Source organism: Lygodium microphyllum, chromosome 23 (genome assembly GCF_053477565.2).
Source record: "Lygodium microphyllum isolate KBCC chromosome 23, Lygodium_microphyllum_v1.1.10, whole genome shotgun sequence".
Lineage (NCBI taxonomy): Eukaryota > Viridiplantae > Streptophyta > Polypodiopsida > Schizaeales > Lygodiaceae > Lygodium > Lygodium microphyllum.
The window spans coordinates 64,932,889-64,957,131 of NC_141157.1; the positions used below are offsets into that span (position 1 = coordinate 64,932,889).

At 41.5% G+C, this 24,243-nt stretch overlaps 1 protein-coding gene across 1 annotated transcript in view; it reads right to left on the bottom strand.

Annotated features, from left to right (window-relative positions):
* Positions 1-23,594, bottom strand: part of IMPL1 (myo-inositol monophosphatase like 1) — a 38,587-nt gene extending 14,993 nt beyond the window's left edge. The window contains exons 1-9 of the mRNA XM_087664347.1: positions 23,145-23,594; positions 22,350-22,417; positions 22,136-22,269; positions 21,959-22,047; positions 21,814-21,871; positions 21,589-21,641; positions 21,401-21,499; positions 21,206-21,319; positions 20,322-20,423 (exon numbers count right to left, since the gene is read on the bottom strand). Coding sequence (XP_087520473.1) covers positions 20,322-20,423; positions 21,206-21,319; positions 21,401-21,499; positions 21,589-21,641; positions 21,814-21,871; positions 21,959-22,047; positions 22,136-22,269; positions 22,350-22,417; positions 23,145-23,441 — 1,014 coding nt within the window. The 5' untranslated portion in view covers positions 23,442-23,594. The remainder of the gene's footprint in view (positions 1-20,321; positions 20,424-21,205; positions 21,320-21,400; positions 21,500-21,588; positions 21,642-21,813; positions 21,872-21,958; positions 22,048-22,135; positions 22,270-22,349; positions 22,418-23,144) is intronic.
* Positions 23,595-24,243: the final 649 nt, after the last annotated feature.

Below are 24,243 nucleotides of genomic sequence, written 5' to 3' on the forward strand. Positions count from 1 at the left end.
GAAGGATTACTATGACGGGTGGGAGCATATGGAAAGACCACTGGTCATGATGATCTCACGTATGATACGAGCGAAGAGCTCAACCCCACATGAGATTATCAGAGCTGAGTTGAAAGCATCACCCATGGTGACTGAGGCCTTGGTCCAAGCAGTGACTTTCATACATAGAGTATGGGAGCTCCCCCAAGATAGATACCCACGGCTAGCCCTGGCCTCTTCTAGACAACTAGTAGCAGATGGTGACAGACATTGTTGGTATGCTCAAATGAGTACATGGATGAGTCTACATGGGCTGCAGATTGACAGACTACCCCCCTTTGACTATAGCCTGGATTTCCCTACACTTGACCTAAGCCGATCAGAGCTAAACCATGTGATCAAAGCAAACATACTGAAGTTAGATACAGAGAAGACCTGGATCCGACCCCCCTCCCCATGGCACGAGGATGGTGGCACACTACCAGACCCACTTCCTTCAGGTATCTGAATATGGTTTCATCACCCGACCCAATTACATGGACACACGGCTGCCTCATAGACTACGCACAGTTATTGGTCAGATCCGCACCTCATTCCACCACCTGAGGATTGAGACAGGCAGATGGGAGGATATACAGACAGAAGAACGCATATGCCCACTATGCGACAAAGAGCCAGAGACAGAGGAACACTACATATGCCGATGCACTGTATATTATGGCATACGAGGTAGATACCACTGTCTGTTTCGAGAGGGTTTTGGACCCCTGAGACGGATCGTGCAGTTTGAGGATCAGAGATGCTTGGGATTCTTCCTCTTGGAGCTCCAGAGGCGTAGAGCAACAATTCTACGGAGTAGGAGGTCCCCACAGCTCGGCTCACATAGACAGAGAGCAGTCACTGACTTTTTCATTGATAGACGACAGAGTATGGCAGATACCACTACTACTGCCACACAACCTACAAGAGTGCATCATCATTGGACCTCATCTTCTGTAGGTGTCCCTTTGGATAGAGCAGTGGCACTTAGCCGGTCTAGGCGCCCACGTCCACCCGGACGAAGGCCTAGACATCCACACCACAGACAAATTAAAGTCATCATTGAGCACCACAGGAGATAGATGCCGAGACGCCTCAGCCATGCAGAGATACATCTCCTTAGAGAACAGACATATCGTTGATGGAGAGTTTTCCTTTTTCTACTCTCACTTTTAGATCATTGACATGTTTCCCTTTTATAGGACACTATTTTATTTTTTCAGTCTTATAGGCATGTTTTTCATCTTTTTCTCGTTCCAGATGAGAAACACACCACCATTGTATGTATTGCTTTGGTCTCATAGGCCACATTGGCCTTTTAGAGACGTTAATATACTCTCTCTCTCTCTCTCTCTCTCTCTCTCTCTCTCTCTCTCTCTCTCTCTCGGGAATTTGTGCCACATGGCATACATGTAACAATTTTCCCGTTTAAACCTTCCGGTCTAAAATTCTCCATGATTGGTGCAAAATTTGACCTCAGCACAAACCAGAGAATTAATCCTCGTGCAAAAACAAAGATAATGACGTGAGCAAATTCTGGGGTCCAAAAATAGTAACTCCCTAAATTTTAGGGATGGTGACCCTTGCATTCCTCAAGTTGTTCTGAGCAACCTTTATCATTGCAACCACATCAAAAAGTGTAATGTGACTCAATTACAGTGACTTTTATTCCGTGAGCATTCTTACATGTGCATCTTCTGTCTTGGCCAGGCTCATTGTCCTGCACCATCTCCAGTGGCTAAGCACACAGTCCCAAACCACTAGCATCTATTCTTCAATACCCATTCAATATGGAACCAGTCCTAAGGCTTAGACAAACCATTAGTCCAATTTGTCCCAATGGCTGCCTCTTCTGGCCATGCAAAGATCCCGGCTTAATCCAAGAAAAATCGGGGGGTAAAAAGCAACAACAACTAAAGAAAATAAAAATAAAATATTTATATAAGTAAATAAGGAAAGCAACTGCTAAAAGTATCACCACCTGGTGACATACCCCCCTCTTGAAAGAAGCAAGCGACCTTGATTGCATGCCACACATGCTAATGGATGACACAGGATGATAACAAGATTCTCCATGTTATTAGTGTCATCACATGTATCACTTACTAACAAATGACATGGGGTGATGGTAGGAGTTTTTCCCACTATCATTTGTGTCATGGCAAGTTCAAGTCTCACATAGGTGGAGGATCACATCCTGTATTCAACTATGATTACTAGGAGCCTTTCTAATATACATGTTTCTGGATGCAACATAGGTCGATAGCACGTATCCTCGAACTATTAGTGTCACTACATGTATAATCATTCAAGTAAAGTGTAACAAATACAACTTCAAAGCACTGAGATTTCATTCAATGATACACATGTTAATGCTAAGTGTAAACCATACATTGTGCATTATTCAATGAGATGCAGTATTCAACTGTACAATAGAGAATGTACATTGCTTCAAAAAGCATTCTAAGTCATTGTAGATTCTAGTAAGAAAGCTTCTCGATAAAGTTGCAATAACTAAGGCGAATCTACCAATTCAGCCTCTTCCATCCATTTAGCATCCATTGGTGAATAGTTCTTGAACTTCACCAAAAATCTTCTTATAACTCTACCTTTCACTTTCCTATCCTTATGTGCCAGGATCTGCTCAAGAACTAGAATCTCATCTAATTCCTCTACTTCAGGTTGTTCCTCTTGAACCATATCTTCTGGCACTTCACCAATAAAAGGCCTCAATAGGCTCACATGGAATGCATTATGAATTTTCCAATTCTCTGGCAATTTCAACCTATATGCCACGTCATTGATCTTCTTTGAGACTTGAAAAGGGCCATAGTAACACATACTCAGCTTTGGAAACAAACGTTCCGTGCCCTTCTATTTTCTCAAACATACCTTTTTAAAACGCAATAAGACCCAATTATCCTTTTTGAACAAGAGTTCCCGACGATGACTATCAACAGCTCTTTTCTGTTTAGCTTGTGACTTTTCTAAAGCATACTTGAACATTTTATATGCTTCTTCCCAATCTTTTACATAATGATCTGCTTCAAAAATGTTATCTTTTGTTTGCAAAATGGGAGGCAGTTTTTTTCCACCTTCCACAATCTCAAAAGGTGCTTTGCCAGTAGATGAGTACAGTATATTATTGTATGCATACTCAACCAATGGCAAGTAGTGTTCCCAAGAAGTCTTATGATCTGAAACATAACACTTCAGTAGATCTAAAACAGTTGAATTTGCTTCTTCAGACTGTCCATCAGTTTGTGGATGGAAAGAATATGAAAATTTCAGCGTAGTGCCCATGTTTTCAAACAATGCTTTCCAAAACAAGCTAGTCATTCTTGGGTCCCTATCACTGACAATTGACCGCGGCATTCCATGGTACTTGAAGATATTATGCATAAATATCTTTACCATGTGTTCTGACTTAACCTTTTTCCTTACAGGAATGAAATGTGCCTGTTTACTGAATCTGCAAATGATAGTCCACATTCCATCATTCCCTGAAGAAGTTCTTGGAAGATCAAAAATGAAATCCATGGCAATACTTTTCCATGGCCTTTCTAGAATAGACAGTGGTTGCAATAACCCTAGTGCCTTCTATCTATCAAATTTGACCTTTTGCCATACAAGGCAAGATCTAACATATGCATCAACATTAGATCTCAAGGCTGGCCAATAAAAGAAAGTCTCTACCGCTTTGGCTGTAGCATCAATGCCACGATGTCCTGCATACAGTGGAGCATGGCTTTCTAATAAAACTTTTGGCCTTAGCTGTTCTATAATGCAATCTTCCATGCATCATGATAAAGCCTTCTTTGAATACATAATGATCATGATGTTAGCCATTGATCAACTGTTCATAGATTTCAGAGAAATCTTCGTTATCAGCATACTGCTCTTTTATATCATCCAATTCATGGTGATAAGAAATGGAAACAACTGACACCTATGGTTTGCGAGATAAAGCATCTGCAACTACATTCTTCTTACCTTCCACATGCACTATCTGAAAATGAAACATAGATAGGAAATTTGCCCAACGCATGTGTTTCTCTGACAATTTAGCTTGTGTTAGAAAGTATCTAAGTATTTGATGATCTGTTTGCACTACAAAATCAACACCAAGCAAATAGTGCTTCCAACTAGAAAGTGCATGGATCACAGCCAATAACTCTTTCTCATAAATTTGGTAAGTCCTTTCAATGACAAAGAGTACTCTACTCTCGTATGCCACAACTCGGCCATTCTGCATTAATACACCACCAATGCTATTTTCACATGTATCACACTGCACTACGAATGGCCTAGATAGATCTAACAAAATAAGTATTGGATCTGTAGTCATTTTTCCCTTCAAACATCTAAATGTTGATTTCTCTTTGTCAATCCATTGCCATTTGACATCCTTCTTTTCAAGCACATGTAAAGGAGAAGCAATCTCTGCAAAGTGTCTTACAAATCTTCTGTAGTAAGAGCATAGGCCAAGAAAACTGTGAACATCATGAACGGTTTTCAAGTCTGGCCAAGAGACAATTGCTTCTATCTTTGCAAGATCCATCTTCACACCATCTTTAGAAACTATGTGCCAAAGAAAGTGAATCTCTTCCAAAAAGATTTCACTCTTCTTGCCATTAATGAGCAATCTGTTATGCTTAAGCTCATTAAAGACAGTAACTAAGTGTTTTCTATGCTCCTCTTCATTCTTTGAAAAGATAATCATATCATCAAAGAATATGCCAACGAAACTTCGATAAGGGCGGAAAATCCTATCCATCATCCTGTTAAATGTAGGAGGAGCATTGGTCAATCCAAACAGCATGACTAAAAATTCATAGAGACCAAATGTCGTTCTAAAAGCAGTCTTATGGATATCCTCTGGCCTGATTCCAATCTGATGGTACCCACTTTTCAAATCTATCCTGCTAAACATTCTTGCTCCCTATAATCGATCAAGAATGTCATCTATCCTCAAAATCGAAAACCTATTCTTGATCGTATTCTTCTTCAAGGCTCTGTAGTCAATACGCATTCCCCAAGAGCCGTCCTTTTTCTGAACTAGCAACACAGGTGAACAAAACAGAGAACTACTCGGCTGAATTAGTCCCTCCTCTAAAAGCTCATTAACCTGTGTCATAATCTCTTTTTGCTGCGCTGCACTGACCCTGTATAGTGGCCTATTGGGCAGACTAGTCCCTGGAATAAGATCTATGGTATGATCTTCAAGCCTCTCAAGGGGTAACTCTTCTCGTAACAAATCTTAGAAACATTCACTGAATTTATCCAAGAAAGCTCTTCTACTTTCATCTAGTACAGACACATTACTGTCAACTTCATTAACTTGCTTTGCAAAAACCAAGTACGCAGAAATATGATTTTTCATTACAGAAGTAATTGCAGAAGCAAAAACAACTGGGACAAACTCTCCTTTAAGCTTCACATCTAACACACGAGTCTTTCCCCTATGTATAAGAGTAATCATTCTGTTGTAAGTATCCAAGATAGCATGCTTCCTGTGGCACCATGGAATACCCAACAGAACATCACAGCCCTCTAAAGGCATAATATGGAACTCCTCTGTGTCCACATAGCTCTGAATATGCATACGGAGTTTGCCAAGAATGGGGGTGATAGGCTCAGTATGTCTTGGGCATGCCAAATCAGCCTGTCCAACTAGTCCCATCTCCTCAGGATGTATACCCAGTTTAGCTCCCAATGCTAGTGAGATAAAGTTTGCACGAGCTCTAGGATCAAAGAAAATAAGCACTGTGGAATCTCTGATCTTTCCCCAAGCTCTGCAAAATTCTTTAGCATCATCAGCTGATTGATATCCCACCATATCAAACACTAAGTCAATGTTGAGCTTCTTTTTACTTGGCACATCTTTATCCTCCGCATCTTTAGAAGATTGCTGTGGGCACTTAGAAGCAATATGGCATTTTTGTTCACATATAAAGGATTTCCCAACCATCATTAAAGCCTTTCTTTCTTCAAATGATTTGCCAAAAAGTGGCCTCTTCTGTCCTTTGCCCTGTTTAAAAGAAGTTTGAGGTTGCTGCTGAAATCTTTTCTTCCAAATAGACTTCTTTGTAAAATTGGTCTTTTTTGGAAATTGCTTCTTCTTCTTGCCAGGATCCTTCTTAAACTAAGAATCCTTCTTTTCAGTGCCTTTAAAGCTATCATCTTTATCTTTCAACAATGCATTTGCCACACCAGCATTTTCAATTAACTGTATCATATTTGTAACCCTGGTCTTGGTAAAATAATCCTTGGTGGCTTCGGGCAAACCACAACAGTACTTTTCAATTTGTTCTGACAGGGGCGCTGTCCTATAAGAACTCGTGGGGAAAAGTGCTTCCCAAAATTTCTTATTGTACTCTTCTGAATCCGCACAATTTGCAACGTCCAATTTATGCCATGCAGTCATGACATCTACTTCAAACGTGTTAGTTAACCATGAGGCTGCAAACAACTATTTAAAATGGACCCGAGTGGCAGGTGCATATCCTTGCATCAACAATATGTTCCACCACTACAAAGCATTACTTTTCAAAAAAGTTACAGCCTTCTGCACCATAGAAGTCTCAGTAAAATTTCCTCCAGTGTAGGCTGCATCAAACTGCTGTATAAATGTCAAAGCTTTCAACTTATCTTGCATACCACTGAAGGTTTCAAACTTTAATGCATGATCACCCTCTTTATAGTCTTTAGGCTTTGCACTTTTTGGTGTCAGGTTGTCATAGACAGGTGGCTGTAAAAAGGGGAGTCCCTTAGGTGCATTATCAGCATTAATTTCACCTGTCTTAGGTGCCATATGCCCACTAGGCTAGAAAAAACCACCTGCTGCATTTTGTACTCCAGGCATCAAATAAGGACTCTGCAAAGTTTGATAACTGGGCTGTAGACCAATATTAGTATGAAGTGGGTTCACTACCTCAATCGGCATCATTCCTGGTGGCCCTCTGGGCAAGTATCCCTAATAACCAATGGGTAATCCAATCATTGCTTGAAAAACTAACCCACCACCAAAGTAACCAGGATAAGTAGCAAACTGAGGAGGAATAGTTTGTTATGTCACTTGTGCATAACTGCCTTGACCATTCACTCCTTGGTCCTGTGCTTGCTTCTTGTTGCACTGGACCTATCTCCATGTTTGGCGTCTTTTCCACATACTCACGCACTTTAGAGGTTTGCTTTGTTAGCACTTCATGGTTTGATGTGATGACTCAGCCTGAGAATCCTCATTATGTGACTACAAAATTTTTTGCATCCGAGGATTCTTTACAAGCTATTCGAAAGAGCCAACCATACTAAGAAGTTGTGCCATAAACAAGTCCTCATGTTCTTGCTCCTCATCCTGTGGTTCAATCTCGGTTTTAGAAGGTGCTAACACCTGTGCACCAATACTCTCTCTTCAGTGCCTATGAGTAGAAGAAGAACTCTCTTCTTCATGGTGGAGTTTTCCTTTGCCTTTATCCATGTCTACCATCTCTAGTCATGTATCCAGCAAATACTGTATCCAAGAAAAATCTCGTAGTCTTTCTCACCTATAATCTTTGTAAAATACTCTGTGTATGGCCTTTTCAACCAAAACTGTCCGAGATTAAATTCTTATAGAAAAGAATTCAAATCCCCGGGATGGAACCATGGAACCGGTCTATGACTCACATAAAGCGATAGTTCCTTCCATTAACACCTAGTCTTTTCACACACACACACAAACAGAGACCTCACTCCCTCGCTCAGCACCAGATTGGCCCCGAAGACCGACGCCCCTCTCGATATTTCTTTATCAATTAAAAGATGGAAAGTTATAAAAATGAAATGTTCCAAAATACATAACCTGTGAACAATTGGTTTTCATCTTTTCTGAGTAAATCTCAGCTGCATAAGGACAGTACAACATGACCAGAACAACATCCCTTTTAGGAAAGCATTTTCTGTGACCATAACTCAATAATTCATGTGCAGAATTGTAGTCTGCAAAACTCTGTATTTACTGTTCTTACTATCCAGCATATCCAGAACAACATCCCTTTTAGGAAAGCATTTTCTATGACCATAACTCAATGATTCATGTGCAGAATTGCAATCTGCAGAACTCTTTATTCACTGTTCTTACTGTCCAGCATATCCAGAACAACATCCCTTTTACCTTGGTATCATTCCAACAGTAAAACAGTTCCACAAACAGCAATAAATCAGAGCTGAAAAACCCTGTTCCTGTGTGGCATGGTCATCACTTTCTTTAGTTCCTGCATTGGAGAAGCCAACAACTGCTCCTGAACCTGCACAGTGAGGCTCTTGCCTCAGCAGAAGTGCAAAGAAAACACAGAACTATACCTTTGATGGAATTAGCCCATCATGCAAAGCATTTCCTCTGAGAATAGAGAGACAGTTGACCAGAGGGAGCAAGCTCTACGTCCGTACATGAGTCAGAGACGAAGAAGTACTCTCCATAGCTGATGAACTTGCAGCAATCTGCCCTCAGCTCCTCAAAACTTCATTGTCAGATCTGCCTCTCATGTCTATTACGTTTGTTTTCTAATGCTCTCTCTCTTTTGGGAATTTGTGCCACATGGCATACATGTAACAATTTTCATGTTTACACCTTCCGGTCTAAAATTCTCCATGATCGGTGCAAAATTTGACCTCGGCACAAACCAGAGAATTAATCCTCATGCAAAAACGAAGATAATGACGTGAGTAGATTCTGGGGTCCAAAAATAGTAACTTCCTAAATTTTAGGGATGGTGACCCCTGCATTCCTCAAGTTGTTCTGAGCAACCTTTATCATTGCAACTACATCAAAAAGTGTAATGTGGCTCAGTTACAGCGACTTTTATTCCGTGAGCATTCTTACATGTGCATCTTCTATCTTGGCCAGGCTCATTGTCCTGCACCATCTCCAGTGGCAAGTACACAGTCTCAAACCACTAGCATTCTATTCTTCAGTGCCCATTCAATATGGAACCGGTCCTAAGGCTCAGACAAACCATTAGTCCAATTTGTCCCAATGGCTGCCTTTTCTGGCCATGCAAAGATCCCCGCTTAATCCAAGAGAACTCCAGGGGTAAAAAGTAACAGCAACTAAAGAAAAGAAAAATAAAATGTTTATATAAGTAAACAAAGAAAGCAACTGCAAAAAGTATCACCACTTGTTGGTGACAGCTCCAAGCTGCTGCATTTACTGCTGCAGCAGGCCACCTTCTATCGAGATTCCAGCACCCTTGACGACAGTCTCCAGCCTGCATTTTGGCTGCTACACAAGTCTTCCAACATCCAACTACCCTCTCCCAGTTGTCGCCCAAGTCCATACCGGTGCATGTGATTGGCTGGGCACTCTTTAAAGCAGTACATTGCTGGATTTACTAGTTCCAGCCCTCTAGACTACTACATTTTGGTTTCCAGCCTGCTATCTTTCCATTTTCGTCATCATCATCATCTCAGCTCTAACTAGTGGTTGCAGCCTGCTGGATCCGTCTTTGGTGGACGTCACTCTCCGACTACTCCCTCAGCCCGCTCCCATGAGAGTCATCAGCTGTTGGACAACTCTGCCTTTGAGCATCTTGTGCACTCTTTCATTCGTTTACAGCATCCATTCATTTACTTCAAAGTTATCTTTCTTTTCTATTTGTGTTTTTGCATTTTGCAGTTTGTCTGAGTTATTGTGTTTTAGTCATGTTCATATGTTCTATATTTTCTCCATGCAAAACCTAGCATATCTTCACATCCCCCTATATGCCCAAATGGATCTCCCCATTCCCACTCCCCAAGGTCCCAATGGAGTCTCTCAAGAGGCCGCCTCCTATTCACCCAATACTTCTAGCTGCCCATCATACATATCTCAAGGTTTGGATCTAAGCACCAAAACCTATCATAATGAAACACAACCCTAATACTTTGCCAAGAGCATTATCCTACAAACTCCAACCGCTCCACATCCTCTCTCTTAAGTTTGCCATCCTATCAGCAGCAAAGTGCATGAGAATCGAGACATGCAATGCTACGGTTCGCATAGAGAGAGAGAGAGAGAGAGAGAGTATAGAGGAGAGAGAGAGAGAGAGAGTACAGAGAAGAGAGAAAGAGAGAGAGAGAGAGAGAGAGAGAGAGAGAGAGAGCACAAGACTTGATGTGGGTACAATCTCAAAAGTACCACTTTAGGTTTTTGATAATATATATATAGAGTACATGTGTAAGGGTGCCTACACACCCGAACACCGTAAAAGGCACGGTGACCCTTTATTCCCAACAACCTCCCACCTAAAGGCAATGTGCCTAAAGGTAGAGGAAAGAATCAACTAAGTCTATCTATGTACAAAGCTGAAATACACATATACTATCCAAACCCCACCATCTAGCGGCAATGAGTGATCCGCTCTACTGGAAGAGCTTCGTAAGAAGGTTTGTAACGTTATCATTGGTATGTACCTTGACAAGCTCAATGCTCTTGCTGTCAAGTGCATCCCTGATAAAATGATACTTCACATGTATGTGCTTTATCTTTGCATGAAAGACAAGATTCCATGCTAGGATAATTTGCACTCTAACTATCATAGTGGAGAATAGGAACCTCTGCAATGCTAAGCTTTCTCACCAGACATGAAATCCATAAAGCCTTCTTGCATGCCTCAGTGGAAGCCACATACTCTGCCTCTGTAGTAGACAATGCAACACACTTCTGCAGCAGCCTGGATATCCAAGAGACTGCTCCCCTTGTGAACGCGAACACATATCCTAAAGTAGACTTCCTACAATCAGGATAACCAGCATAGTCTACCCCGTGAACCCAACAACAGATGACTTCTCCTTCCCAAAGCATATACACAAGTCCTTTGTGCCCTTAAGGTCCTCATGATACCCTTCATTGCTTCCCAATACTTTTTACCAGGATAGGCCATGTACCTGCTAACCACTCCCTCCGCAAATGCAATGTTACAGCGTGTAGCAACCACAGCATACATCAAGCTACCAACAGTTGAAGCAAAGGAACCTTGGCCATCTCAACCTTTCCATTATCAGATGTAGGGCTATCATCTGCACTAAGTTTCACGTATGGAGGCAACGGTACACCAATGGCTCCTCCCCCCCCCCCTATATTAAAACACTGCAAAACCTTAGTAACATAGTCTTGCTGTGACAAATAGAGAAAACCCTGCAATCTGTCCTTGAGTATATGCATGCCAAGAATACGATTGGTCTCACCAAGATCCGTCATATCAAAGCTATTGTGTAGGCTTTGTTTCTAAGGAGTCCAAAGCATGAACATCCCTGTTTGCAATCAGTATGTCATCCATATACAAAACCAAGAAAATAAGGTTGTTGTCTAAGGAGTCCAAAGCATGAACATCCCTGTTTGCAGTCAATATATCATCCATATACAAAACCAAGAGAATAAGGTTGTTGTCTGCTACCTTCTTGGTGTATAAGCAATGATCAACTTGAGATCTATGGAATCCCTGAGATTGCATAAATGTATCAAATTTATGATACCATTCTCGTGGTGCCTGTTTCAACCCATACAAACTCTTGTTGAGTTTACATACCATATGCTCCCTCCCCTTCACAACAAAACCCTCATGCTGCTGCAGATAGATCTCCTCATGCAAATCACCATGTAAGAAAGTTGGTTATACATCCATCTGTATAAGTTTCATATCTTCACATACAACCAAGCCCAAAATGGTTCGCAAAGTAGTATTTTCTGTACATTTCTTTCTTGAAGCATGACGGCTCACCACAATCCTTGCATTTTCATGGCCATTTACAACAGGTATTTGCTATTATCCAGCAAGCATTCTTTGTTGTCCTATCGGTACATCTTCTCGGAATACAACCCTTCTGACTTTCTCAATCTTTTCAGGCTGTTTGTCCATGCGATCTTCTCGAAAGATAACATCATTGCTATATACAATTTTTCTTTTTTCAGGATCCCATAATCTATACCCCATTTCACCCTCATCACCATATCCTAGGAAAATACATTTGCAGAACTTTGGCTCAAGTTTGTTGTATTCTTCCTTGCGAATGTGCACAAATGCCTTGAAGCCAAACACTCTAAAGTGAGCATACAAAGGTGGCTTACCCGGCCATGCTTCTTGTGGGACTCTTCCCTCCCCCCCCCATAACACATGTTTGGTGACCGATTAATCAAGTGTACGGCTGTCATAACAGCCTTTGCTCAAAATCCATAAGGTAAAACAACATGTGACAGCATTGTATGGACCTTGTCTTGAATGGTCCTATTCATACGCTCTGCAACACCATTTTGGGGTGGATTGTGAGGGGTAGTGAGCTCCCTTTTAATCTCTTTGTTGTCACAAAAGTCCTAAAAGGCTTTGGACACATATTTTCCACCATTGTCATAGTGAAGACACTTTAATGTCTTGTTGGTCTGATTTTCAGCAAGTGCCATGAATTTTTTAAATTTATCCAAGGCCTCATCTTTACAACGGATTGGATAAACCCGTACCGTACTTTACGTGTGGCATCATCAACAAAAGTAATGAAATACTTCTTTTCCCCTAGAGATAACCCTGGCATCTCACATACATCTGAATGTACCAACTCTAAGGGTGAAGTCTTTAGAGAAAGAGATTTTTTATGTAACATTTGAGCATGCTTATCATAAATACAATGATCACATTGTTTAAAATCAGCATATCTCCAATACGGCAAATAACCCAAACGAGAAAGCACTTTCATTCCAGTTTGACTCGTGTCCCAACCGGCTATGCCACAAAGAAACACTTGGCTACTCGGTTATGGCAACTACAAGGTCATGCATGCTAGATACATACAAAGCATACAAAGTATCACTTTTAGAGCCCTTGGCAACAATGCGAGAGCCCTTACTAATTTTCCATTTGCTATCCCCAAAGGTTGTATAATAGCCTTCATCATCTAGTTACCTTGTGCTTATTAAGCTCTTCTTGAGCTGAGGTACATGCCTTAACACAAAGCCATACTAAAATTCCAATTTCACACTGCTAATACCTGCAATTTGACATGCATAGTTATCTCCCAAGTGGACAATACCACGTGCACCACCATTGTAGTCAAAAAACCACTCATGATGTGGTATAACATGAGACACACCTAAGCCAAGTATCCAAGTGTGCATCTCATCAAAACCTGCAATCAATGCATGTGCACTCAAAAAAGAAGCAAGGAGTACGTCACCGTCACTGTCATTCTCATGAGTGACTACATTTACCTCCTCTATCTTCACACTGCTTTTCTTTGTAGGTTAGTTGTCCTCTTTCTCAGCCTTGTTGTCTTCAATGTTTTTGCTTTTGCCTCTCTTTCTTCAATTGAAAATAGTCCCGTTTGTAGTGCCCTTTCCTACCACAATGATGACATTCCACATTTTTGCTACGAGACTTGTTGCATGCTCTATTTTCAGAACTGCCCTTTTGCTAAAATCGACCCCTAGTATGCAATGCATTAGAAGACTTGTTTGCTGAATTATTTTTCTTGTTGAGTTATTCCATTAGCAAAGAACTCTCCACATCAGAATATAACATCTAAGCATTTGAGTTACTCAAAGATGTCCTGAAAGTATCCCAACTTTCAAGCAAAGTGCATAGCAAAAAAGTAGCCTTGAACTCATCATCAATGTGGAAATCCAAAGCAATCAGCTGACTAAAAATTGAGTTGAACTCATTCAAATGTACAGACATGACTATGCCTTCCTTCATGCGAAGGTCCATCAATTTTTTCAGCCAATAAATCTTGTTGGCTGTGCTTTTCTGAGCACACAATTCCTCAAGTCTTTGCCACATTTCATATGTAGGATTCAGATTCTCAATGTCAAAGAGCAAGTTCATGCAAGCTCATCCAAATCATCCCACTCTTCTTGTTCCATACCTGTTGGTCATATTCCCTTCGCTTTGATGGGCTTCACTTGTTTCTTCTGCACCAAGACATTGTAGCACTATTTTTGCCATATTGCAAAATTGTGTGCACCCTCAAGCTTCTTGATGTGCAAAAGGTTGCTGCTGTCACTATTTCCATCCATGATTTCTAGCACTAAGTTGACTCAAACATCAACAAATGCAAGCCCAAATGTCACACAAATAACCATGGTATGCTGCAAGTACCAAGTACCAACCAGCACTGAAAATCAAGAAATTGCAGAAATTTTAGATCTGCAAATTGATTTCCAGAATTAGAGAATGTCTGCTACTGCACTCGACAATCAATTATAGCCAGATTTATAGGCCGATGCACCAATTGCATGTGTAATCCCCAAAATTTTGCTGCAATTTCTGTTCCAAATACATTCTTGGGCACAAATTTGACGATTGCGGTCAAAAGCCCCCAAATTTTCAAAGGCAAATCCGCCCAAATTACATCAATACATGTACCCAAGTGCATATACCAAGCAATTCTTGCACAATTTGATGAAATTCTGCAAAAGCCCCAATTTTCTGGGTCGCGTGTGCACAAATTTCAGTGAAATTTAAAAATTTCACTAAAATATGAAAAGCCTCAAATTTCCCAGGCAAATGTGCACCAAATTTGCAATTTTTGAATCAAATTGTCCTGTTCTGCATCAAAATCCCCAAATCCACGAAAAGCCCCAATTTTTCGGCTCAAAATTTCACACTGTGCTTACGCATGCAAACACCTGTCAATGAGTCAAAGGTTTAATTTAGAAAACCTGTCCTGACGCACTCCTATGATGACTATCCTGACATAGTCCTAACGCAATTTTGACTACTGTCTTGATGCAACCTTGACGCAGCTCTAGCAACCTAAGCTCTGATACCAGTTTGTCAGCAGAGTGCACGAGGATCGAGACGTGATGTTGTGGTTCGCATAGTGAGAGAGTACACATGTAGAGTAGAGAGAGAGAGAGAGAGAGAAAGAAAGAAAGAAAGAAAGATATATTAACGTCTACATAAGGCCAATGTAGCCTATGAGACAAAATCCAGAGTACATCCATGTCTAATGTCATCCCATTAGTAAGGAAAAGATAACATTACAAATAAGTGGGTGACCTATGAAACAATACTGAAAATAACTATACGATAGGATTATACTAGGGTTGAACCATGTGTAGTGTTGTTCCATCGAGAGAAAAGAAAAGGAAAGGAAAGGAGAACCGAATCTGATAGAACCATGTACAAAAGTGTGGTGGGGACTATGGGCTGTGGATGATCTCAATATCTGCACATGATCTCAGCTATGATGCAGTCCCTAGCTGCTTCACTGATATGCTTGGTGGTGAGTCTGCGATGTCTCGTGATAATGGCTCTAATGAACTGTGGTGTGGCCTCCTCGGACGTGGTCCTGGTAGACGGAGTCATCGTGCTCGACGGAGGGAAATGGCTCTATCCAATGTGACTCCACGGTGTGGCCTGTAAGGTGTTTGGCGGGGTGGCTCTGTCTCTACTAGGCTGGTAGTGTCAGTAGGATCGTCTCTATAGAAGAAGTCTGTCACTGCTCTTTGTGTGTGTCCCTCTGGGTGAGCTGACCTCCTGTCTTGCAGTAGTGTAGTCCTCTCGAGCTCCAAGAGGATGAGACCTAGGCATCTCTGGTCCTCGTACTCCATGACGCGACGAAGGGGTCCAAATCCATCACAGAAGAGGCAGTGGTATCGTCCTCGTATGTCATAGTATATTGCTCATCTGCATATGTAGTGCTCCTCTGTCTCAGGATCTCAACCGCAAAGCTGGCAAGTCCTATCCTCTGATAGGGTATTTGTCCATCTGCCTGTCTCCATCTGAAGCCTATATGAGGAGGTGCAAATCTATCCGATAGCAACCCGTACGCTATGGGAGAGATGGGTGTCCATATATGTTGGCCGAATAGTGAAACCATCATCAGAGAGAGACAAGAAATGACTCCTGTAGAACTCCATCCTCGATCCTAGAGGGAGTGGTGGATGGATCCATGTCCTTGCTGTCTCAATCCTCAAGATATCAGCTCTGATCACCTGGTTCAACTCTGATCGGCTCAGAGAAAGTGTAGGGCAGTCAAGGCTATAATCCAAAGGTGGAAGACAATCAATATCCAAACCATGTAGGCTCATCCAAATAGTCATCTGTGAAAACCAACAATTCTTCTCGCCTCCTACTACTAATTGTCTAGATGAGGTTAGTGCCAATCTAGAGTATCTATGGCGTGGAAGTTCCCATAGTCTGTGCCAAAAGGTCACTGCCCTGAAGAGTGCCTCCGTAACAATAGGTGCTGCCCCTAGCTCTGCTCTGACAATGGGATGTGGGGTGGAGGGCTTACTCCTAATCATACGTGCTATCATCATGATCAATGGCCTTTCCATGCTATCCCAACCATCATAATAATCCCTCTCTACTCCAATCTGATCAGTGAATGGGCTAAGACGCCTGTGGTACAAGCTGCAACCCCATACCTCTGCTCCATATAGTAATGTAGGTGCGACTAGAGTGTCAAACAACCAGAGTTTGGTCACTGGCTCCTGGAACTGTATGTGAGCCATCCCAAATAGACATATTCCTTCACATGCTCCAGTATGTCTCCCCCAAATGTGAACTGGTACATAGATCTAGTCAACCATGCTGCTAAAGTATCGAAAACCATGGTTTTGGTCTTCCCAAGGTTCATTGTGAGGTCTTTCTCTCTACAGAAGATGAGCAAAGCATCTAGATGACACTGCAATCCCTCCGGTGAATCTAAAATGAGAACAATATCATCTGCATACAGTAATATCGGTATCAGCACCCCTGCCAGGCTGGCTCCTGCTCCTCCTCAATCTATGTAATCAAACACTTCATCTATGTATAGACCAAACAATGTGGGTAAAAGTGGACATCCTTGTTTCACTCCTATGGTACTGTCAATCCTCTCTGATAGGCCCCTAGGTGCTCGTACATGACTTGTCACTGCCTCATATAATGCAGACACCCCATCGTATACCCTCTCGTACTCCAATGTCCTGCAATCTCTACATGATGCGTGTACGAGGCACTGTATCAAAAGCTTTGCGAAAGTCTACAAAGCAACAATAGATCCTTTTGTCTCGGGTTCTGTCTCCGGTGCGACCCTCCTCAATAATGGCTCTTAAGTGTGAGAATATGGTCCAGTGTGATATATCCTCGTCTAAAACCTGTCTGTCCTTGTGCTCTCTTGCCTTGTATTTCAGCCCACTCACTCATGTTCCAATATAGAACCATATATCTTGGCCAGAGTATGACCAATCATGATAGTCTTGTAGTTGCTAGGAATCAGGGGATCACCACTTTTAAATAGTGGAATTATAGTATTGTCTGACCAACTACTAGGGAAACCTTCACATATTGCTCTATTGAATATATGTGCTAATATGGGTGCTAATATGTCACAAGCATGTGAGAAATGTTCTGCTACTAGTCCATCTTCATCTTGTGCCCTCCCATTTTGTAATCTATAAATTGCATCCCTAGCCATTTTCCATGTGAAGAATGACCACTGTGTTGCCCTACAAGCTTGTGGGGGCTACATAGGTGGCTGTCCTAGCAGGTCATACAGTTGTCTCCCATAGTCAAGCCAAGCATCTGATGATGTAATCTTTATGGGGGGCTGTCTTTCATGAAACATCTTCCATGCGCTTTTGCTATCCCGCCCCAAAAATAGCTGATACATCTCTGCTTTTGCTTTCGCTAAGTAGTCTCGTTTCTTCTTCCACACAAGGCATTTGAAGAACGCCTTTGCTTGGTGATGTATCTAAGTGCCTAGCTCCACTTCCCTCTGTAAGCGAGCTCGAGTAACTCTACACTACTCATCATACCAGCTATTTTGGGGAGTAGTAGATCGTGTGGGTCTATATCAGGGCAAGGTGTGTGGGAATGCATACATGGCTAATCCATGTATGGCCTCTGCTAAATCCCTTGTACATTCTTCCAACGATCCACTGAAGTCCAATGTATGTAAACTGGTCTATAGAGAACCACTATAGATGTGTGAGATGTCTTCTGTAAAGAAGTATTTGGGGTGTTTAGGGAGGCATGGTGTTTCATGTTTCATATGTACACAAGAGAGCATGAGTGTCAAAATAGCATGATCTGCTACTATGCCAATTGGTCTCTTAGATATCTTTAAGTTTTGGATGTCTGGTATCAATGCTAGTGAGCCTATCAAGTAGTCCACAATACTTGCCCCTCCTTTCTGATTCCAACATGTCAAATTGTCAGATCCTGACCATTGTGGCAAACCATTAAAAATGGCTAGTCTATGTGCACTTCCCAAAGTCAATAGGTGTGTCCCATAGGTACTCACTTCTTTATCCTTGGCTCTCCTGCATAGGCCTATTTCATCTGTGTCGATCTCTTTGAACATGGCATTATCATGCATATAACAGCCACTCTATCTATCTCTAGTGCATGCATTGAAATCTCCTACAAATAGTATGTTCCTAATGCTAGCATATTTCATGATATCCTCATAAAGTACATCAAAGGGAGATCCATCTCGTGTGGCATAAGTAGAATTTGCAGGAGGAAAATTGCGATGAATATATCCCATGGTCTTCCTGCATGTATCCTAATCCATAAATATCATGCATCATCATCTCTTTTCATTACTTGCACTATTCCTTTGAGGTCTTCCCAGTATAGTATGGCCACACCTCCAAAACCCCTAGTGCTTCCTGGTTTTCTAGCTGCTGGACGAAATGCACTTTCCCACCTGTATCCCCGCACATTGGGTAGTCGACTACCTTTACATTGGTGTGTTTCCGTGTACATTGCTATATCTATGTTTCAGAAGCTATCTTCAAAGTAACCAGCATCCAAATGTAGGGCTCCATTACAATTTCATATTGACATCCGAAGTGTCTCATAGGCCTCGTACCGTCATGAAGTCCTTTTGTCAGTGATGATGACTCATCAATCCCTATAAACAGCCCACTTTCCCTCTTTGGGAGCCTCCAATACCTTGGGCATGTGTTCTTTGCAATGCGCTATTTGCGTTGGGGTAAGGTCCTCATCCAAATAAATCTTCTCACCCTTGAGGGCTCTCCTCTTGGAGAGGAAGGCCTTTTTTTTCTCTCTGTCTCCAAAGCGAAGAATTAGAGCCTCTTTCCCCACTCTCCAAGCACTGACAATAGGTACGTCTGAAGCCCCAATTTTGTCAGCAAGTGTCTTAGCATCTTCCTGTGGGTTGCTCTTCTCCTCCCATCCTACTACCCGTACCTGTAAAACCCTAGCCCGTCTCCTAGCCTCTTCTTCCAAGGTAGCATTCATTACTTCAGTTTTATTCACTGATGTTTCCTTATTCTTTTTTACTACCTCAATCCATGGGCTGGCTTCTTCTATTTGCTTCTGTGTTATCTTTGCCACGTCTGCCCATGAGTGAACCTCCCTTTCACATGCCTTCAAAGTCTCTTTCTCTTAGAAGGGGTGTTGAACATTGCTTTCATGGACGGTTGTGTTAGTTCTTGATCAGATTCATCTCCCAGATATTCATTTTCCACGGTTTGATGCTTGCATTTGTCTACATTATCCATCTCTCACACACTGTGAGCAAAGCCACTCAACTTGTACTTTGTACTGTCAAATCAGAGTAATTTCTGTGATTCCTGCAAATTTCCATGGTTTCCCTAACCCCTCACTAAATTTTTTGTAAGCCCAATAATCTTTTACGAGCCCAAATGCCTTCGCACTGTTTACAATCACTGCAAAAATACAGATTGTAGGCCTAGTTAGTGCATTACTGCATACTCCAGGACATGATCAAAATCAAAGTCAAAGCATCATTGCCTAGTCCACAAGCCAGTGCATCAGTACATTCACCCAGGTCTGTATTCATGTCATTCTGAGTGCATTCGTATCATATCAATCTGATTACATCTGCAATCTCAGTACATTGGCATCTAGGTCTGTGTCAGTACCTTGCTGTGTCAGTACATTACTGCATACAGTACGCCTGCGTCAATGCATTCCGTACATCTCTGCAACACTATAGTGCTAACGACAGGTCTGCCTCGCTCCCTCCACAGAGCGACTCTTTTCCTTGTCATCAACACCTTTGCCCCTAAGGACTGCATTTCACACTTCTCACAATGCAGATTCCTTCCAAGTACTGCCACCTGATTAGCCAGGACAATGCACTCATCTCTGAGGTGGTCAGCTCCATTGTATCAGCATCATTCAAAGTTCATTATTCTTCATTCTCCTTTTGTATTTTTGAGTTTTCTTTGTCACAGTGTTTGCTGTATACTTTGGGTTTCTCCCTGCAAACTCTACTATTTCTCAACAACCAGGTTACTAATTAAACAGTAAAGCCCTGCTTATCTATACAATCTAATGCCTATTTTAAGAAACCAAAACTGTCATCCCAACCTTGTCATGCAAAGAGCCATTTGAGACAAGAACAGATCTGTCAAACACACTGAAGTCCCCTCCATCCATACACGTAACTCTTCCTCCTGCTTCCTCAACCATCTGCAAACAAGATCAGCAAACAATCAGAAAAAAATTATCTGAGATTCAAGCAAAGAAAGTGCTTTTCAAGATTTATGTTCATTGCATGTTGACTGCACATATACGATTTCAAGTATCTTTTTCTTGAGTTCTTGACTCGAAAAATATGCAGTCTTGTCTTCAAGTACATAAGTCATTCATCAATAGAGAAGTTTTGATACTTGAGCTTAAGTTTAGGGTCTATTTCTTTATCTAGGATCTTCTTTAGGATCTTTTGATACTTTAGATCCTTAGCCGCTTCCTCTTTGATCATCTCTATGATTGGGTTACTCAGCATCGATACCATGGCAGCCAAAGATCTTGCTTTAGAGGGTTCCTCTAAGATGAGAGCATTAAGAAATGCTTTGCAACTTAGGGCATCTATAACTACATTTTCTTTGCCTTGAAATGACGGTCTCGTGTTTAGGTCTAGTCGAGTAAAGATCCATTTAAGACTTTTATGGTCAGTTGACTAGAGACAATTTGTTTCCAAGAAAATAGTATCTCCATAGCTTGAGAGCATGGATCACAACAGTAGATCTACATCATGAGTAGCATAATTCTTCTCACATTCTTGAGTTTTCTAGAAGAATAGGCTACTGATATCCTTCTTACATGAGTGCACAACCTAACACAAGAGAGCTAGCATCTATCACAACTTCAAACTCTTGGTTTAAGTCATGTAGTTTTAGGATAGGAGCTGTTGCGTGTGATGGCTATGTCCTGTACTTTACAGTACACTGTATGCAAAAAGAATTACATACCAGTACACCCGCAGCCATATCCCAAGGTTTCAAGAAATACTCCCAATAGGCTTCAACAATGCCAAGAGCAACATGGCACATATCTACAGAGGCCGCTCCAAGTCGTCTCACACCCTGACAGCATTATTTAAAGGTGGGATCACCGAGTATAGCAAATGACAAAAATTTATAAACCATGAAAATCAAGATCCATACTCGGCTTATATCTGTAAACTTTCTAAACATTTCCATGTTTGTACTCCAAGGCTCATCATGTTCATAGCCAAACCCTGTTACAAATAGTGATTTCTCCACCTGTTTGGAAGACAACACCAGATGGATAAGATCATACTGGCAATTAAAATGAATAAACCTGCACGATATCAAGTGGTAACAAGCCAAACCTCATCTGCAGTGCTGACATGGATCCTGTTCCCATTGCAGTAAGCTCCACCACCTATAACAAAAAGTCTCATTTGCTCAAAATGAAAGACAACAGCAGAATATAACTCACCTTCAATGGTACATTGAAACGGAAGAAAGAAGTTGGAAACTGGGGCTAGAATGGATTGCCAAAAGATTCTAAATGTTAAGACCAACTTTGATGAATGGGTTGGTTTTAGAGTTGCCTGCAGACGCAGTGAACGTTCTTGTCACCCAGCAATACGGTCCACCAGCAAATTCTACCTGTGCAAACCATCGAAAAGCATCAAAAGCTTTTATAGGGAATCAAAGCAGGACAAAACCTACCACTTCACATTACTCACAGCATACCACATTAGCTACTAGGGGCTTTCCCCTGTAAAGGACTGCTATAGAGACTGCAAATGATGGATAGCCATGTGCAAAGTTTGTGGTTCCATCTGGACATAAAAGCATCATCTGAATAAGATCAAAACAGAGATATGAGCATACACCACTTAAAGAAAAAGGAGGTAAGTATATACAGACCAAGAGGATCGATACACCACAGAAATGGTGAGGAAGGATCGCCACTAACACCCCCTTCTTCGCCCAGAATCAAATGACCAGGACACTTTGCATTCACAATCTCTAGTATCGCCAATTCACAGCGTTTATCAGTGCTGTAGGACCAACTACAAATTAACCAATATCCAAAAACCTTGAGTCATAATTGAGGAAGATAAATTATCAAAATGCTTACTCTGTAACGAGATCGGTCTTTCCCTTATAATCTATATTTCGGGGTTTATCAACTGCTGCCATAACCACCTAAACAGTTTGCCAAGCTTCCATAGAATGATTTTTGCGAAAACTAAAATGCAGTAGAATTCTGAAGGAGAAGATTCTACACTGTACATGTAGCAACTTATTATACCTTAAAAATGCAGAACACATTAAGGGAATCCTCATTCACATCCAAGATGCATGTACAATCACATGCTGCCCCAAACACCGATGCACATTTTACAAAAGGCCACATGCATACTCAAAGCGTATTGGCATTCGTGTTATAGCTGGACCGAGATGCATTACACACATGTATCAACCTTTTATACCTTAAAAAAGCAAACAAACACATCAAGGGAATCCTCATTCACATCCAAGATGCATGTACAACATATGCTCCGCTCCCCCAAATGCCGATGCACATTTTACAAACAGCCACATGCATAGTCAAGGGTATTTGCATTTGTGTTACGGCAGCACCAAGATACATTACCCACATGCATGATGGGTACTTCTAACATTATTGGCATTCTCATTGTGTGCGAATACATGAATGTGTAATTAACATCTGCATCTGCATTCTCATCATGACGAATAACATACAGGCAAGCATAGTCCCAGCATGCAAATTGCGAACAGAGACTTCTCATGAACCTCAAATTTGAAGTTCTTCACGTCGGCAGGCAACAGCCTCAGAAAATGGTATGATCCCAAACTCCAACGAAAACCAAGACGAAACCAATTCAGAAGAAAATAAAAAAGGTGTCACCTCGGCCCCTCTCTGGGCTGCAGCTTGAACAACTTCTAGCAGGCTATCAATTGACTCGCGGGAGAGCGAATTTCCGTCAGGGTCAGCACCGATGCGCACATAATGAGCTTCAGCAGGGGCAGCATTGGAGATGGCAGAAAGGGGGGCGAATCCAGCACGAATAGCGTGGGGGAGGGGCCAATTGAGGCGGGGGAGAGACAGGCGAGAGGCATTGGAAGCAGTCGGGGTCAATAGAGACTTGCTGTCGACGGACAGGAGGGAAGAAGAAGGAGGAGAAGAACAAGACGCCATCGCCATCTCCTCTCCGCCTCTGCGCTCTCTCTCTCTCTCTCTCTCTCTCTCTCTCTCTCTCTCTCAAGGTCTGAAGAGAATCTCCTTGGAGAATCTCTCGATTCACACCGGTGTCTACTAACCAGGTTGACCAATGCAGTCAGGTAGAGTAGTACGAAGTTCGATATGCAATTCTTGCATGTTTCTTATGTCTTGCATGTTTGTTATGTAACACTTTTTCTGATGTTGTTTACATATGTGACGTGTTTTAAAGCAATCTACAATCGTAGATATTTTTTAGCATTGTTTAAATGTATGGAGATTTTTTTAATGAGAATATGTATAATTATATAGTTCAAGTCAATGATCATGATTTTGAATATGTTTTTTTTTTGCTTTGTTAAATGAAGTTTCTTCTCTTCAAAAAATAATATTTTTTACATTGTGTTGGATGTCTGTATAGGTTGTTGTACCCTATCACGGTTGCATTTTTCTTTTGGATGGTGGCTTGCTCAAAATTTCTAACCTTGTCTATGATATCAACTATTGTTTCTATGTTAACCTCGAAGTTATCCTCGAACGGCTGGAGTGTTTCTATGTCTTTCTTCATTTTCTCGACGGGATTTCTTTGGTGTTGTTAGATTCCTTTCTCGATGTTCTTCATTTGTCCTACGTACTCCTTGTTGTTTTTCTTACATCTTTTGTTGTAGATGAAGTACTTGCTTTTGTGCCTCTATGTTGACGCTTCAGGACTGTCTCATGGATTTTGGTTGCGGACATTGTCGGATGATATAGAAGTACTTGAGCTAGTAGCAGGACTTGTAGTGGT